This window comes from Neovison vison, chromosome 12 (assembly GCF_020171115.1).
Source record: "Neovison vison isolate M4711 chromosome 12, ASM_NN_V1, whole genome shotgun sequence".
Taxonomy (NCBI): Eukaryota; Metazoa; Chordata; class Mammalia; order Carnivora; family Mustelidae; genus Neogale; species Neogale vison.
Window position 1 is genome coordinate 26,400,417 of NC_058102.1, and position 18,149 is coordinate 26,418,565.

Consider the following 18,149-nt stretch of genomic DNA (forward strand, 5'->3'; position numbering starts at 1 on the left):
GTATTGAGGTCCCACTAGGTGTGAGACCCTTTTATGACGCTTGGGAAACAGACAGACCTGGCAATTCCCCTGGAGGCACATCCAGCCTCAACAGCACCGTGTCGAGCTGAACACTGAGCCTGGCACATCCCCAAGTCCCTAACTTCTCTGTCCCCCGCCTGCATGGTGGCTCTTCCTGGTTGTCCCAAAGGCATCACCAAATCAACTAAATTCAACTTGTCTTCCAACTGGTCACCAGACCTCTCAATTCTACATCTTAAAAAGGTATTTCATTTAATCCCTCCCTCTCCACCCTCACTGCCAACACGCTGGTTCATATCGTCTACAGGGTTATCATATCATCAGCTGGGTTACTGCAATCCACAGAAGCCATGTGATTCTCTCCATGTTCACCATCTCCACTTTAGACCAAGGTGACGTCATTTCCCACCTGAAGCTTTTCCTGCTTCTACCAGAGCCAACCTCCCATCCATTCCCCATGGAACTGCATTATCTAGGGACTCAATGCCAATCATGTCACTTCCCTTCCAAGGCTCCTCCATGCTTTGCAAATAAAACATCCTCTCCTTCCCATGGCCTGTGAGGCCTACAGGATCTGGCTACTGCTGCTGCCTTCTCCAACCTCCTACCCCAACCCTCTCCCCTTACCCCCTCCCCAGTACCCAACCAGGCTAACCTTGTTCTTTCAGCCGGCCAAGTCATTCTCCTTTGAGCCCTTGCACCCGCCCAGTGTGCAAGGAGTGTTTGTGTCCCAGTTCTCCAAGGGGCCATCTACAAATATCCTTTCTCATCTTCCTAGTGTCGACTCAAACTGCTTAAACAGAACCTTCACTAGTACCAGCTAAGCTCACAACCTTAGCCTGTGCCTCTGCTGCTAACGTGCTAGAACACCACTGGTAACAGTAGGCGCTCCATAAATGCTAGCTATTATTCCAATGTAAAAAAAAAAAAAAAACAAAAAACTTCTTTACTTGCTACATGTTATCTCTTCTATTTGCCACTGACAGAAGTATTTTAGCACAACACATGGCATGTAATAGAAACTCAATAAATTGTTGGTTTGAACCAGGGAGCATCCTTCTGATCCGCGGTTTTGCCTCTCCACTGTTCTGAGTGATGGCTCTAGAACATCATCAGATCGTGTCTGCGTATCGCCCCGCTCTTGTCTTCCATCAGCCATGGCTATGGTTTTCACAACCGGTTTGGCAGAATCCTAGAAGTTCCTCTGAGATGCCTCAGGGACAGGCAAGGTGGGGAAGGACATGCCACAGGGTTCTCGGAACCTCCAAACTCCTGTTGCCCCCTGTGTCCCAGCGTTTGACCAGGGGCTCACCCAGTGCAGCAAGTCAATGATGAGTACTAACCACTCTCTCATACGGGGCTCCTGGTTAAGACTGATTATTAAGAACCACGTTTGGAAGATCTGAAAGTGACTGACCATCAGGAGAAAATCCAGCCGTCTTTGCCTGTCTCATTAAGCCTGTGGCCATCTGGCCCTGCCTGCTCATTTCTGGATGCTTCCCAGCCAGGGGGAGCTACCTGCGGTTCGCAAGCTTATTCAACGTCCCGCCTGTGTGCAAGCTGTCCCCTCTCTCTGCAACTCCCTTCCTTGCCTCCTCCACACAGCTTCGAGACACAGCTGTAGCATCACCTCTCTGAAGCCTCCAAGATCTTTCCTGGCTGAGTCTGACCCTCCATCTAAGGGCGTCCACTGGGTCTTTTGGCTACCTCTCACCGCGTCCCCTGACATTGCACAGGCTTGCTTTACCCTCCGCCTTGCCATCAAGGCAGGGTGGGCGGCTCCCACCTGTGGGCCAAATCTGGCCGCCGCCTGTTTGGGTTTTTTTTTTTTTTCTTTGAATGGCCCAGGAGCTAAGAATAGCTTTTACATTTTTAAATGGCTGGGGGAAAAAAATGAAAAGGATATTTCACATGTGAAAATTATATGAAACTCAGACTTCAGTGTGCATAAAGTTTTATTGGCACGCTGTCCCATTTGCTCACGTGTGTATCGTCTACAGTTGCTTGCACACAACAGCAGCACACTCAGCAGCAGGTGTGTGGCACATACAGCCCACGATTATCGATGGGCTGACCTTTACAGGAAAGGTATGCTGACGTCTGCTGAGACCACCGGCCAGCGTAGCAAGACCGGGCTTCCTGGGGTCAGATCCCCACTGTAACTCCTCTCAGGAGAGCAGTATCTGTAACTCTGAGGCAGACAAACCAATATAAAACTCAGCCACAGACTGTGGGGGAAAAGGTCACAATTCTATTTAATTTTGTGACAGTAGGAAAATTACAATTTTCCTCAAAACAGAATATTAAGACCAAAAGAACCCCACTCTGGACACATTTCATAAAAAGCGAAACAGCAAACTTAATACTACTTCAACAGTAGTAGTTCGCTCCTACAAACAGGTTAGACCCATAAGTCCTCCAAATTGCCCTACCCCCACTCCCACCCGACCCCCCATCCCCCAGCAGACTTTGGGATTTCCCAGAGCAGGCCTCGGTCCTTATCAGCCACGGGCCACCACACGTTCAGGGAAGACAGAGAACATCAAGAAGCTTAGAGGGAGGAGAGATGGTACCGTGTTATTATAAACAACACGGCGTCCACAGCGGGGCTCTTCACTGTTCCATGTGCAGGGAATCTGCCATATTGACCCCCTCCTTCTGACTGGGCCAGGCATCTTGCCCCAAGGACCAGAAATCCCTACCCTGAACTAGGGCTCTAATTTGGTGTGAAAAGGTAAGCTGGAGGCATGATCTCTTTCCTGGAAATCTGAGTAAACAATACAGATTGTTGTTGCCAGTGGGGAGCCAGAGCAGAAGGTTAAATGCTGTTGAAACGTAGAGTGGGTATCACAGCAGGCTGCAGCATTCATGTGGAGGGCTGGAGAGGCAGATGTTTGAGGAAGAAGAGGGCACTGGGGGCAGGAGAGAGGGAAGTAGCCAGGCTAAGTCATGTTGACAGTGGAACCTTAGAATGAGCAACTGTTACTTCCTGCTGCTGAGCTTCTTTGAGCTGCCTTGGGTCCAGAACCTCCTTTCAACTCCATATCGAGGAAGCCACATCCTGTTACTATCAATAATCCTGATGGTGAGGATAGTAAATACATACACAGCATTTCCTAGGGGTCATGTGGGGTTCATCCAAGACATATGAACTTCTTAGTCCAGACAATAGTCCTATGAAGCAAACAGGATGCCGATTTATAGATGAGGAAACTGGGGCACAGAAAGGGTAAGTAATTTGCTCAAGGTCCCACAACTTATACATGGTGCCTTTGGTCCCAGTTGACCTGGCTCCAGAGTTTGTGCCTGAAACCCCTACACAGTCCTGCTCCTATTCCCAGATTTCCATGGAATTCCGCCTAGTTCTTTCCACTAAGCCCTCCGCCCCCTGATTTGAGCTTGCTCAAGTAGATGTTTGTTTCGAATAACCAACTGTGCCTAACGCAGAGATCCGTATGAGCACTGACGCTCTAAAGAGTAGATCCTCAGAGAACTTCAAGGTGTGGAGCTGGTTCTGATGTACAGGAGAGTGGAAAACTCTGGAAATCCTCTCCCCCCATCCTGAAATGAATTGCAAATAGACTGCTGTATACAAGAGAGGAGGGGCTCATTAAACTGTGACCTCTACGTTCTTGAGACTCAGAATACAAGCTCAAAAATGGAAAAAGTTTAGAAGGTTTTCTAGGTATTTGCTTTGAGCAATTAGAAGAGGATAAGGAGTACAACAGACATATGAAAAGATGCTCAACATCACTCACCATCAGGGAAATGCAAATCAAAACCACGAAGAGCTATTACCTCACACCTGTCGGAATGGCTAAAATCAACACAAGAAACGACAGGTGTTGGTGAGGATGGGGAGAAAAAGGAACCTTTCTGTACTGTTGGTGGGAATGCAGACTTGTGCAGCTACTCTGGGAAATAGTATGGTGGTTCCTCAAAAAGTTAAAAACAGAATTGATGTAGGATCCAGTAATTCCACTGGAATACTGGGTATTTACCCAGAAAAAATGAAAATGCTACCTACCCACTCAGTTTCTGATTTAGTAAATCTGATGGGGGGCCCAAGAATGTGCATTTCTAACAAGTTCCCAGGCAATGCTGATCTGATGCGTTTGGTCCAGCGACTGCGCTTTGAGAAACACTGCCCTGCAGCATCAGGCCCTTTCCTCCCATCACGGAAAAGCACAATCACATATGTTATGAAATTATATCATAGGAATTCCAACCATGCTGGGTTTCCATGGTCAAAGTTAACTCGCAGATTGGTAAAACCAGAAGTCTGACTCTTCCAATCAGTGGGGATTTCTGGGAAGGCCTGGAGGGGCGGAGGAATGCCAGATTGCCTGAGATTCAGGAAGAAAGAGGTTCTAACACATCAGACATTAAAAAAATAAATAAATAAAAAAGCCAATGGTTCAAGCTGTTTGAAGTGGACAGACTCAAGAAAGTGTTGCTCCCAAGCAAGGAAACATTTCCAACAGGATCCTCTAAGACCTTGCATTGGCTCATTCCACAAATATTTCTCAAGTCCTAACTACACACCAGGTACTAGGCTAAGTACTCTGCGTTCAACAGGAAACAAAATGCTACCAATTCCTGAACATTCTGGGGCTCGCGTTTTAATTGTGGCTGCTAACAGAGACAAGAGGTGCCATAACCCAGACTTAACAGGCTGAGCTCTCTCGATTCAGGACCTGAGCTGGGTTGTGTCCAAGAACAAAGACTGGGAGAAGCCCCTTGAGGCCTTGTTGGTCTTCTTGAGGTTGTTTGTGAGCTTTAATATAAAGAATGTCAAAACAGTCCAAAAGTTGACAGATGAGGAGCTACCGCCCTCTTAGAGTCTGAACTTTCTTGGTTATACAATCTACAAAAAGAGAAATGCCGTTCTTGGAGCCATGGATGCTCCATTCTTTCACATCTACTGTCCGCAAACAGCTGATCTTATCAGAGCAGTCAGGAGGGCCTGACTTGCTCCAAACAAGTTAGGACTGACACCAGAACCCAACATTCACATCCTGGGCGGCCTGCGGCAGTGGTTCACAAGCTCAGGTCCACAAGTCAGTCCTCCCACCCCCGCTGGTTCTTAATGTTCTGCCATTTCACAGCTGTGGAATCTAACCAAAGCTCTCCAGCCTCAATTCTCTCACCTATAAAATCACAGTAGCAACTTCAGTCCTTGCCCCAGAGGAGGACTGTGAGAATCAACCAAAAATAAGGCATGTCAAGTGCTTAGCCCAAAGCCTGGCCATTAGAACAACCCAGTAGATAGTAACTATATTGCTTTTCCCTTCTAAGTCAGTATTGGTTTTTTTGTGTTTTTTTTTTTGGTTTTTTTTTTTTGTTGTTGTTGTTGTTGTTTTTTCTTCTAGATCTACCCTTGTGTTTCAGATGTGTGTAGAGGGGGAGAATTCACCAGCTAGTCTTCAGATTGTGAAATGGCTAGACAGGATCATAACAGAAACTAAAGGAGGAATAAACATCACAGGAAGACTGTGGATTTTGAGGTCAAGAGGCAATGCACAAGTCTGCACTGTGGAGAGATCCTGGGACATTACTTCTGCACACCACCACTAGCAGGATCTTGGGTGACTGTCTGCTGGAGAGCATGTGAGTGTCTTTGTGGTTGTCCACATGACGGTTAAGTTCTATCAGGCTTTGGACTTATGGGAGTGTGGAAGGGCGTGTGTTTCCCCACAAGAGCTAAGAATGAACTACAAGCATCCACCCTATTAGCCGACGGTTATGAAAAACACAGCACCCTCAGTGTCTATGGAGCAGGTGGACACCATGTGTAGACCACAAGCAACCCCAGGACCCAGCCATGGTGACCACGCCACTGTGGGAACAGCCAGACTTGGAAACGTGCGTCCACTTTTCTCTGGGTGCGTTGGTGTGGCAAGAGTAGCAGGAGTTCAGAGGGGAAGGAAGTTCATGAACTTGCAAGTAATTTAACAGAATGAGCTGGGGGAGGCGGAGTATGGGAATCACATGAAATTTTAAAACACTTTAAAGGGCACCGATCAGCCTCAACCCCACATTGTATGGGAGGTTGGTGGCTGCCTCTTTCAAGAGAAAGTTTGAAAAACACTAGAGTGGTGGGGAAGAATACAGAGGTAGACTTTCAAGATCTGAGTTTAAGCCAGAAGGCTCAGGCACTTATTTTGTTATCTTGAGCAAGTCACTTCTCTTGTTTCCTCATCAGGTAGATGGGGTTGTTCCTCATAGAATCAACTTTAGACTTGATCAGGGGCTGAGAAAAATAATATATGGGGAAGGGCTGTACCAATACTTATCAGGGTCATCAGAGAAAGGGGCTGCGGAAATCAACTCCCTTGGCGGGGGTGCAGGCTGAAGGTAACCTGCTCTAGTTGTGAAAGCGATTCAAAGTTGGTGGCAAGGCAGAAAAGTTAAAGACCCAGCGTGTGAACAGCTGGGTACACACTCATTGCACAAGCACCTCGTAAATTAATCCTCAGCGGAAGCCACTGACATAGGAGAACCAAGAAAGGAGAAAACACAGCCCAGTCACTCCTGTCACTTTGCTACCCATGGCTGGTTGAAGATGGAAAAGAAGAGAGAGCCACCTAGTAGGAAAGGAGAAGGCCAGCCAATCCAGCTGCTTGTGCCTCACCGCCTCTGGGTTACTGTTAAAATCCCTGGGTCTGCTCTGAAGGAATCGCTGTTGGAGTCTATTGAGGCTCCCTCTAGAGTGTTTCAAGTCAGTCTCTGGTTTTAGGCACCTGTAATTCAGCCTGCCTTTTCCAAAATGCATTCAAAACCAGAAAATAAAATGCAGAACAAATGCAATCAAATGACATCATTGTTCTGAGTGACAGTCCGGGGCATGCTGATCCTGTGACCCCATTAAATGGGGCTGCAACCTGCTATTGTCCTTTCAGTGGCAAATCCAGTAGCACCCAGCATACGGCATTGTTTACACAAGCAGGCGCCAAGCAAATAGCTGTTGAATTAAGTATCTTATCTGCCTGTTTAATAGGTTCGAAAAATTGTCAGCTTTTTCATCAAACCTATCACCTCCCCCCCCATTCAAACCCCTCTTGAAATTTACTTCCATTAATGCTCTTTAATGCATAGTAGCAGCAAGGAATTTACTTAAATTAGAAAAAAAAAAAAAAAAAAGCAAAACTCCAAGCTCCCACCTGTGCAGCCATGACATGCTATTGTTTGAACCAGAGTATATTATTTAACTTGGATGACAAGCTCAGGGGGTAGGGACCCTGTCTTTCAGAATCCACAGCTCTCAGCACACTGGGAATTCTTGATAAATAACAGCAGCAAGAAAGGCTGCGGAGGGACCCCTTTTAATTATTTATTTTTCCGGTTCCAGATTTTTGGCAGCGTGTATTTATACCTGGCTTGATTTCCAAGGAAAAGCTCTCTTCAGAAGCTCCCGTGAAGAGGGATAAACAGCTCTCCGACTGCCCCCCTCCCTTCCCCTCCTCATCCCAGAGCAAGTAGGAACACCTGATCCAGCCAAAACGTGGATTCGGAGTGCACTCGGGATGCCTGCTGGGTTTGGAAGGGAGCGAAGTCTTCCAGGACCCAACGGGGACAGAGAGGCAGTCAAGAGAATTGTTTTGGCTCCACACATCCACACAGCTGTCAGATGACAGAGCCTGGACCTCTACTGTTATTACCCGCTGTGGGCCTCTGAGCTGTCTTGTCATTAACTCCAGAGACCAAGGATGCCTAAAGCTTGGTACTAAGTAACATTTGGAGGTGCGTTCAAGTCTTTCTATGGAGGAGTAGAAGGCAACGATTTCTGCCCCACTTGAACTCTCAGATGCTAAACATCTAATAAAAACATATGAAACAGTATATGTGTATGGCAAGACGAAGGCATTTAGGGAGCACTAGTTATAACCTATGCTTTAAAAAATTATACCAGTAACTAAATGAAGGCATTACCCGCGGGTCCCAGCACACAACTGATAGGCAAGGAGGGAGAAGCAAATGACCATCTAAGGAACCTTGGAAAGGACCTCCGGTTTTTTGTGTTTGTTTTTTTTTCTTTTTCTTTTTCCCTCCTTGGAGAACAGGGCGAATATTTGGTAAGATGTGCTTGGCAGAGAAAGGGGTGGGTGGGGCTGGGAGGGTCTTTCTCTACACATATTACCATACCTAGAGCCCAGGATCCCCTGTGCACAACAATGTATCACTACAACACGTTTTCCAAGTGGAGACTTCTCCCCTTCCTCTCTGACGCATTTTACCCCAAAACAATGGCAACACCTGTAGCCGTTAATTTCTGCTCTTTGATTTCTGTCCAGTTATAAAGGAGGCTCTCAGCAGGCTCCCCTCTCAGGGGCCATATGTGGAGTCGACGTGCCAGCAGCCTTGGAAGGAAAACGGCCTCTGAGAAGTGCACAATGGCTCCCTAATCCCCATCAACTGGACCCTCTTGAACCGCCGCTTTATTTTCCAGTCAAAGAGCTGCCAATCTCAAGAGTCAAGCTGTGGCTGCCCTGAGAACCCGGGGGCGGGAACCTGGGCTCTGGCTGGGTGGGCAAAATACAAGGGTGGTGTCCCTGAGCCCCACAGTCGAGTCCGGTAACATGCAGCCTATAAACTGTGCGGCATCCCAACCTCTTATCTCACTCTCCCCTCCAGGCTGAAGCTTTTATCCACAAAGAGACCTCAGCCTCCCCTGCCTCTCCCCCCCGGAGACCACAGCGCACTCACAGCACAGCCGCAGCCCCGCCCCCTCACACCGGGTCACGCCGAGGGTTCTGTTCCCCCAAGCGGGAGCCCCTCTTCTAGGCTAGCACTGACCCACGCTGAGCAGGCTAGCAACTCTTCTGACCACATCACGTGCGTTGCTGGTTGGGGGGGGGGGGGCAAAGGCTGGGGTGTGGCAGCGCGCCCTTTAGGTTCAACCGCCTTCTCTGCCCAGGGCGCCGTGTTTGGTAACGGTGTAGAGAAGGGTCAAACCCACACGCCTGCTAAGCCCATGCACCTGGGGAAGCGATTAGGGAAGGCGGGGGGGTGGGGGGGTGGGCTGCCTGCGGAGGCTCAGCCCAAAACAAGCGTCGTTTGGACAGAGAAGGATGGCACTGGGATGCAGTAACTAGAGTTTTCAGCCAAACTCCTACCCTCTCCACCTCCCTTTTTCCACTCCCTTTGGGGAACTCCGGCTGTGCTTTAGGGCCGCCCGAGGTCTCGGAGACAGTAAGAGAACGGCTCTTCGGCAGCCACCGACCTGTGGGAACCCGGGACTTGGTGAATGGCAACCGGGTCTCCCTCCCGCTCGGCCTCGGCGGCGGCCCCCCAACACCAACACTCCCCGCGGCGCCCCGGAGGCAGGACTTACGCAGTTCTGCTCGGCCGTCTGGAAGTCCCAGGAGCAGCTCTTGGCGCGCTCCTGGATCTCACTCATCCTGAAGAGGCAGAGTGCGGTGGTGGCGGGGGAGCGCCTCTCCTGGCCCTCCCCGGTGGCCGCGCTGAACACGCCCGCCCAGACGCCCAGGGCCTCCACCAGGCTGGAGGAGAGGAGCAGGCGCCGGCCGTCGGGGTGGCCGTGGCCGCAGTCGAGGGCCGCCTGGCCCTGGAACTGCAGCACCTTGGCGCTCTGCGCGATGCGCACCATGCTGGGCCAGCCGGTGGCGGCGCCGCTCGTGTAGTTGTAGGGATAGTAGGGGAAGTAGACGCTGCCGTTCCAGAGAAAGGCGTCCACGAAGTGCAGGCTGCCCGCGCCCCCACGCAGCTTGAGGCGGCCCAGCTCCTCCGTGGCCAGGCTGCGTCCCTCCGTGTCCTTGAGGGCGATGGCGGTGTCGCGGTCGGACGCCGCCGGGTTGCAGCGGCTAGCCGTCTCAGGCTCCGGCAGCACGTAGGTGGCGGCCACCGCCAGGTACCAGCGGTTCTGGTCCCCCGCGCGGTACACCACACCGGCCGTCGAGCCCTGCGGGTGACACGACACCACCTCGGTGCCGTTGCGCAGGGAGCCGTGGCTCAGGTTGCCCAGCAGCCGCACCTCGCAGGCGCCCCGGTCGAAGGTCCAGCCGGTGAGCAGCAGCCCCTGGAGGTCGCCCGCCCCCTCGCTGTAGGGCAGCAGCAGCTTGCTGAAGCTGCTCCCCGGCCGGGGCCGCGCGGGGGGCGCCAGCGAGACGGGCTCCGTGCAGTTGCCCGCTTGGTCCCGGTACAGGCGCGAGAGCCTGTGCTCCAGGCTGTAGTCCAGCTGGTCCAGGCAGCTGCCGCTCGCCACGAACACGCCGTCCTCCCGGCTCGCCGCGATGGCTCCGATGGCTTGCTCCGACCGCCACACGGGTTCGTCCGCGCCCCGGCTCGGCGCCGCCAGCGCCAGCAGATAAGCGAGCAGGGGCAACGGCGCGGCTGGGCGCGGGGGGCGCGGCGGTGCCTTCCTCCGGGAGACCTCCATGGGGCTGGGGGGGCCGCCCCCGGGCAGGGCGCGCGGCGGCGACGGCAGCTCAGGCGCGCGGCGACGGAGACGCGGGCGGCGGCGGCGGCGGCTCCTGCGCGCGCTCGGGCTCCCGCGGCCGCCCCATCCCCGCGGCTCGCCCGGGAAGGAGAGCAGGGAGGGCGGCACGCGGCGGGGCCGCTCCGGCAGCCTGCGCGGCGGCTGTGGCGGCTGCGGCGGCGGCGGCGGCAAGCCCTGCGCGCTCCGGAGCGGCTTCCTCCTCGCCCTGCTTCTCCGGAGAGTTCCTCTGTGCAGCGCTGGCGCTCGCGGGGAGGCGCGGAGGGTAAGGGAGGGGACGGGCGGAGGGGAGCGAGGCAGGCGGGGAGGGCTGGAGAGGTTGGGTGCGCTTGTGCGTTTCACTTTCCCATTGTGAAAGTGGGATGCAACTGGCCCCCTTCCTCATCCTCTTCCTCCTCCGCCCTCCGCCTCCTGCCCGCCCGCCCTCCCTCCCTCCACGCCCATCTCCCCTCCCCTCTTGATTCGGTGAGATAGGGAGGAGGAAGGTCTAGTAATTTGGGTTACTGTGTAGGTGGCCTCTTTCATCTATTCATAACAAAGCTGAGCCGCCTGCTGTTGCCGCCGCGGCCGCCACCATCGCCCCTTGGCTCTCCCGGGGCTCCCGGGGCGCGCTAGCAGTATGCCGAGCCGGCTCCCGCGCGCGTCCGCCCGCGGGGCTGCTCCAACGCTCGGGTTTTGTTTATGAGAGCAGCCGGGGGGGGGGGTGCGCCAGGCACCGGGGAGTGAGAACCCAGGGCGCCCAGGGTTTGCAGCTGAGGCCCAGAGCTCAGGCCACAGGGAGGCTGCAGGGCTGCTGACAGGTGTGGAGCGGCGGGAGGGAGGCCCTGGGGAGGCGCGCGGGAGACGTGCACGAGCCGGAGGCTCAGGGGACGGTGGCGTCCCTGCCACAGGGGTTGGGTTTCCCCGGGTCAGAGGAGCGAGGTGGGGGAAAGGCGGGCGCCGAGACTTGGTTCTGGACAATCCCCAGGGCCAGAGCTCCCATATTTGAAAAGGTTCTCTGATCTCCCTTGGCAACGGAGTCCCAGGCTCCCAGACCTGGCGCTTAGAAAGTTCTACTCACCATCTAGCCTTAATGTTCCTGGCTAACATTTATTGAGCACTTACTACGTGCTGGCTACTGTTCGAAATTTACCCCATGGATTAAGACTCGTTTAATACCCTAATAACCCTTTTAATTAGTGACTGTTTTTATCATCATCCCCACTTATTAGTGAGAATGATCGTGGTTGAGGTTATGGAACTCTCCTGGGCCCTACGACTGGTTAACAGTAGAGGTGAGTTTCGAATTCCTGTCTAGCTTCAGGGCTGCTTACACATCTCGCTCTAGCCAGGTACCACCTGTGGCCAATCCAATAAGGCTGCGAGATCATTTTCAGCAAGTGGGCCTGCAAAGTTACCCAAATGAAATGCTCCAACCTGCCCTCCCTAGCCCAGCCTTCTAATTTTAGAGCCAGGTACCCTTTATTCCCTAGAGGCTCTCTCTCTCTCTGCCTCATCCTTTCCTACTTCTTTTCTTCAGGCCCTCTGAGGTCTCACTAACCCACCCAGGGGTGTCCCCAAAGCCACCAAAAATTTCTGGAGCACAGTGAATTTCTGAATCATTGCACATGTGGGGCTAGGTTCATGATATCTCAGAGGAAGCACAAATGCCTCCCAGCTTCCTGAGGCAGCTGATGGCACCAACAGCACACTTCGAGTCTGGCAGATGACCCCGGGGGGGGGTGTAATAAGGGGTTCCCCAGGACCCTGACGCATCTTTGCAAAAAGATCTCTGTCCCTTCCCCGGCTGCTTCTAGGCCACAGGGCCCAGGGAGAGTAACAGGATACATCACCTTTCTTCCTTCCCTTCCTGGCTCCCCAACTCTAGATGGACTCTATTTTGGTGGGGGGAATGGGGGGAATAGGCTTCCTCCAGATGCCGAACCCTCTTGAAGGAGCAGCTGCCGCAGGTTTCCAGCTTCTAAAATAGCGTTTCAAGTTCTCCCCCTGCTGATGGATGAGGCAGGAGAAGGAGCTTGGGGAGGCTGGAGGGACAGAGGGTGGGCTGAGGCAGGAAGCAGAAGAGAAACAGAAGTTTCTGCCCTTGCCATGCAGTTAAAGGATCCCGCCATCCCAGCAGTGGCTCTCGTATTCTGCATTCACAGTGGTCATCGTCCCATTCAATAATTTCCTTGTCTGCAATTGGATGACATTATCTCTGCCTGCCAGTGGGCAGGAAATACTTTGCCCTGAGCTGTGTGGCAGCGGCAGCCGGGGTACTGGGGAGGGGGATGAGTGAGGGAGAAAGCCTGGGACCCCAGGCTGACGTTAGTCGTTAGTCGGGAGTCTGTCCGTAATGCACATCAGATATGCTCTCTGCTGCAAGATAATCAGGCCCCACTCCTCCATTCTCTGCCTACCTGAAATGTTTTAATCACTTTTTTGCTCTGCTGGAAACGGGAAAAGTAGTACCCAAGAAACACCTGCAGAAACTCACCGAAGCCCTCCCAGCATAGGAGCGGATTCCCGTTGTGGACACGGTGACACTTTTCCCTGTGAATGATGAGGAAAACAGCGATCATCACGGCTGCCACGAACCTGCCGCGGCATGGCTGTCGCTGTGCTGAGAAGCAACAGTCCAATTCCATTCTGGAGATAGTTTTACTTCACTGGTAACCACGTAATTTCTCTAAGTCCTGCAGAGCTGCGACAATCAGGAGGAGACCATCTTGGGAGCTATTTGGATTAAACATACTCTATGGTTGGCATTTTGATCACCACTCAATTCGTTGCCGCCTCGTTCTGAGAAAGAAACATCTGAAAAATACCAGCAGCAAGGAGCATAAATGGCTCTGATGGCTACAGTTTCTCGCCATTCTAGAATCCGGGACGATGAGCCCCACTCCTGGAAGCACGCCTCCTTTTTTTCCATCCTTGAATTGTCTGCAGGCGCCTATGGGGAAGGGAGTCAGAAGCTGTGCCTACTTTTTTGGCATAAGAAAGGCAGGAGACTAGGGAGCATGTAAATATATTCTTTGCTGAGTCTACCCCATTTTGTACAAACATGTTTGCCCCTTTCCAATTTTCCTGTGTACTAAAGCTCCACCTGGAGGACATAATCTCACACTTGAAAAGCGTGGGAAATACAAACAACAGAAATCAGTGGGCATGTGGATTCTGTCTGGCTCAGCTCGCTTCCCCCCTGGACCCTGGCGCCCAACCCGGGGGCGGGGGGTGCGAGTCCCACCGGTGACACGGCTTCCCTCTCCCACTGACGGAGCCCATGCTGGTGGGTGTCACTCGCTGCACATTTGGAACTCCTTGTCACACCACTGGCTGAAACCCAAAGAAAAAGAAGACGGTGCAAATTTATCCTCCAGACAGAGGCCCGCTACCACGGAAACAGGCAGTTCAGACTGATTCGGAGCCGTTTTATTTGTAGCATTCACTAGATGGGAAAGTCTTCATAATGAGAAAGTCAGCTCCCCCAGGCAGCTCCGACAATCTGGGTTAACCAGACCATCCACAATCAGACTCATTTCTGCCGGACCGGACTTTATAGATTCAATGGTTTCCTGCTGAGGCTCAGGACATGAAAAACTGTTCAGCGGACAACTGGTCACAGTCACAAGACAGCTATCATTGGTGTTCTCAGTTTTCTTTCTGACTTTAAAGAAAAAAAAATATGACAGTGATCTGTAGGATGACTGGGCTGACAGAGATCGAAAGCACCGAAGACACCAGTTCTGGTGGCCAACAAATTCTCTGCCTCGTTCAAGGAGTTACAACCCCTCCAGCAGCACTTGGGAACCCCGGTGGGTCCGACCGTACCAGTGCTATCCTGCTAGGACTTCAGACAGGCTGCTTCCTTCCCCACAGCTCTGCTCAAGTCTACATGGTCTTCCACATCCAGGTCCTTATCAAAGCTCCTGGCCCCTTTTGGTGACTGACAGGAAAAAAGACATGAGCCAGCCTCCTTTCTAGTCTGCTGATGAGTAGATGGTTGAAAGCAGATAAGATGGAGAGCCATTTAATAAGTTTGAATTGATGCTGAGAGACGAGTTGAATGCAATTCAATCAACATGAAAAGTCAGTCAAACGCAGCGCAGTTAAGATGTGGCTAAAGGAACACAATGCTTCGTCTTCTTGCCCGCCCAACATGGCCCCAGATGATTGTTGAGCGTTCTTATGCTTGGGGATACCGCCCCATTGCTTTTGGTCGAAGCGATGAAGGCCAAGGGCTGTTCCTTCCGTAGGGAGGATACGATTTACCCCAAGCATTACTTCCATCCTCTTTCCTCTGTCCCGGCTTCATAGCTCATGGTCGTTCTGCAGCAGAGTCACAATTGTAGATGGGAGAATGGTTTGGAGGTACAAAAAACCACAATTCTTGACTCAAGGTCCAAAGACTTCCCTTAAGCTAGATAGATAAGAGCCTTTGGTCAGCTTTGGGGACCCATGAGTTGTTTTCTAGAGAGGGGATGTCAACTGTTGGTTGTTTTTAAGAGGTTGGTTTTAGGACATCATCTGGACCCCTAGAGCCGCTCTTCTCAGGTAATACACTCAGTGTCAAGAAGTTTCTTTTGAACCCTTTCTCCAAGACATTCCCCCAAACCATCAGTAGTCAAAACTCTGAGACCCTTGCCGGTTGAGAGCAAAATACAGTAAATCATCAGTGTTTTCCCAGACCAGCTGGGGGTTCACCCTGCACGAAGGACACAAAATCAATGGTTAATTATTTCTTCCAATTTGGGGAATCTCTGTCACTTGCTGAGTAGTTTCTGGGTCACAAGCCTTTGTCTGAGTTTCACAAGACTCAAGTCTGCCCCTGCTTATATTTTTCTTGCTGTTCTTTCGAAATATGGAGCCAAGAGGGCATCAAGGACTAGACACAAAATGCGGATCCCCCTTTAACACGGTGTGTTTTCATGTGTCTCTGTTCTGCCACCCCGGTTCCGAGGCTCCCTGCCACCATAATCCCAGGCTCCGAATCCTTTGATTACTGGCAGCTTGGCACAAACCCATTCAAAGAGAAGAGCTGCCAGAAACAGGCCGTCATATTAATAATAACTCAAACTCTTGAAATGAATAGCAGAAGATAAGATAAACACACAGATAACTTCACAGTCACTCATACTTCCATTTCCTTGAGATCTTGACAGGGGGAGAAGCTCTGAGCTGACAATGAAGTTTCTGGACCTGGCGGTGAGAGGCCAGTGGCTCGCCTCCCCCCCTCCACAAATGGTACCCCTTCTGATTCTTGTGTTCTTGCCACTCCCTGGAAAATACTTCTACCAAGGTGGGCCAGAAGCAACTGGCATCAGCTTTGAGCATGAACGGCTGTCAGGAAACTCAGCGTTTGGTCCCGTGGTAAGGACATCCGCACCCGTCCCCCCATGTGAGGAAGGCACGGGGAGCATGGAGGTCCAAACAGCTTTTCCCGGACCCTGGCAGCCTGCAGATCCCACGGAAGACCAAGCTTTCAGCCCGCCTTCTACACGCTTTCTAATTCTTCCCATTTCTGCGTTCTTCCCCATCGGTGCTGGATATCCTCCATTTCTTTCCACAACCCATTTCCCCACTGTCCCCCATCCTGCTTCATGCCCAGGGGCTTGACATTTATGGACATCTCCCTTGCCTCTTGGCTTCCAGTTGGATTCAGCCAGTGGAAGGTGCCAGCAGGAGATCCAGAGGTAGATGGCTAGGGGCGACTTCCAGATAGTTCTTCTCCCAGCTCCTTCCCTGCTACTCTGTTTATGCGATGTGGCTGTGCCCTTTGAAGACCACAGATCCTGTGAGCAGCCTTCTCCCAGAGCCTTCTCTGGCTTACAGCGACTACCCCAGCCTCAGGCCTGTGGCAGCCAGTCCCTTCCTCTGTCACCAGCCCTGCCCTTCTCCCTTCATCCTGCGCACACGTCTGCCATGGGCCCTTCGTTAATGCATTCGTTTGCGTGCGTCCCCTGCTTCCTGTCAGAACCCTACCGCCACCTCCCTCCAAACATGGTTAGAGAAGTGACTTAGTGTCATGTCTAAACCCAGATGTTCTGTTTGTCCATCCATGGAAAGCATGAGAGACCATCAGGCACACTGGAACGTCTAGACTTTCCAAGTGTTTGGTTCTCCCCAAACCTGGCAAAAGAAAAGCTCTACTTTTCTTCTGTTGGCATAGACTTTCCTACGCTCCGTTCACCCTGGTGATACAGAGAAATGGAAACTCGACTGGGAAGGATTATATTTTTTTTCCAGCTAAATCAGAAAACTGAAAGCTTTCCCTTAAAAGTAAACCAGGAACTACTGGGAGCTAAGGGTTCAGAAGGTGACGTGGAGACAGGGGTAGTTATGATCTCTAAAACACTGCTGAACGTTTGAAGTATATTTTCAAATAAGACACAAAACTGAACATACTGCTTTTTCCTTTTTAGACATTTCTCCTTAAGAGTGAGCTTCAGCCGTCCCTTCAATTCAGTTGAGAAATTCCATTTTTATTCATGATTACCGACACAGGATTATTAAGAGATTGCCAAATTTCCTCATCTTCAGACCTTGGCCCATCCACCCCCCACTAACTTTTAAAGATAAATTGGTTATTCTTGGCTCCCTCATGGCTCAAGGACAGGTGACCCACACAGCTCTCTGTGGAGTAGAAATAGAAATCATCTTGAGTTCTAAAGACGGTACTTTTTTTGAGGGTACTTTATTTTTTTACCCTGCTATGATTTTGTGCTTTAATCATCTGAACCAGCCAATCTGAAACCCAACTCCCCTCATTTATTGAGCATTCTTAATGGTGATTAAATATTTACACTGTCAGAGGCCTTTCCCCCACCACCATGAAAGCTGCACTTTGGAACATTCCGGAGCTTTAATTGTCCAAAAAGGCACACTTACATTCATAGTCAAAATAATCAAAGATGCGTTTGTCAGTCTCTTTTTGATTGGGGGTGTGGGGAGAGATGTTGGGGACAGGGGAGGTGTGTGATCCCAGCAAGCTGGTTTTCTTGCTGAGTGAGGACTAAAGACAGCTGTTCTGAGCCCAGTTAGCAGAATCAGGCTAGATAAAGACACCCCCCCCCCTTGTGGCTGCAGGATCCCAGGAAGCCCACCGGCTAGGACTGAAATGCAGCCTGCCCCATCTGCTTACCGCACCCTGCTCTCTGGCATGGGGTTGGGCATGTCCAAAGGAAGAGATGATTTTTCTATGTATAAAGACTCTGTAGGTCAGCTGTGGCCCCAGTCAGGCCTAGGTTCCAGACCCAGAGCCATTGCTCCATGACGATGCAGACTTGGGCTCTCTGAGCTTCTACCTCATGGGGTTTCCAAGCACGTTAAATAAGATAATATGTACAATTTCGTATAATGTCTGGCACACAGGAAATGCTCAATAAATAATAACATCATCATTATCATTACTGTTATTAGATACCAGGGGGCTCCAGGGCTATGTTAGCCCATTGTAGGAGTTTTCTAGGACTGCCAAAACCGAACACCACACATGGCGTGGCTGTTACAAAGAGAATCTATTTTCTCCCAGTTCTGAGACCTCCAAGTCTGAGACCAAGGTGTCAGCCCGATTGTTTCCTCGGAGGCCTCTCTCCTTGGCTCATAGATAGCGTTTCTTATCCCCGTGCCTACACATATGGTCTTCCCTCTGTACACAACTATGCCCAAATCTCTTCTTCTACGGGCATCAGTC

The 18,149-nt window shown here is 51.4% G+C and overlaps 1 protein-coding gene across 2 annotated transcripts in view; it reads right to left on the minus strand.

Annotated features, from left to right (window-relative positions):
* Positions 1 to 10,420, minus strand: part of PLXNC1 (plexin C1) — a 143,892-nt gene extending 133,472 nt beyond the window's left edge. For both annotated transcript variants that reach the window (XM_044228116.1, XM_044228117.1), the window contains exon 1: positions 9,356 to 10,420. In XM_044228116.1, the coding sequence (XP_044084051.1) occupies positions 9,356 to 10,420 (1,065 nt within the window). The remainder of the gene's footprint in view (positions 1 to 9,355) is intronic.
* Between the last annotated feature and the right edge of the window lie 7,729 nt (positions 10,421 to 18,149).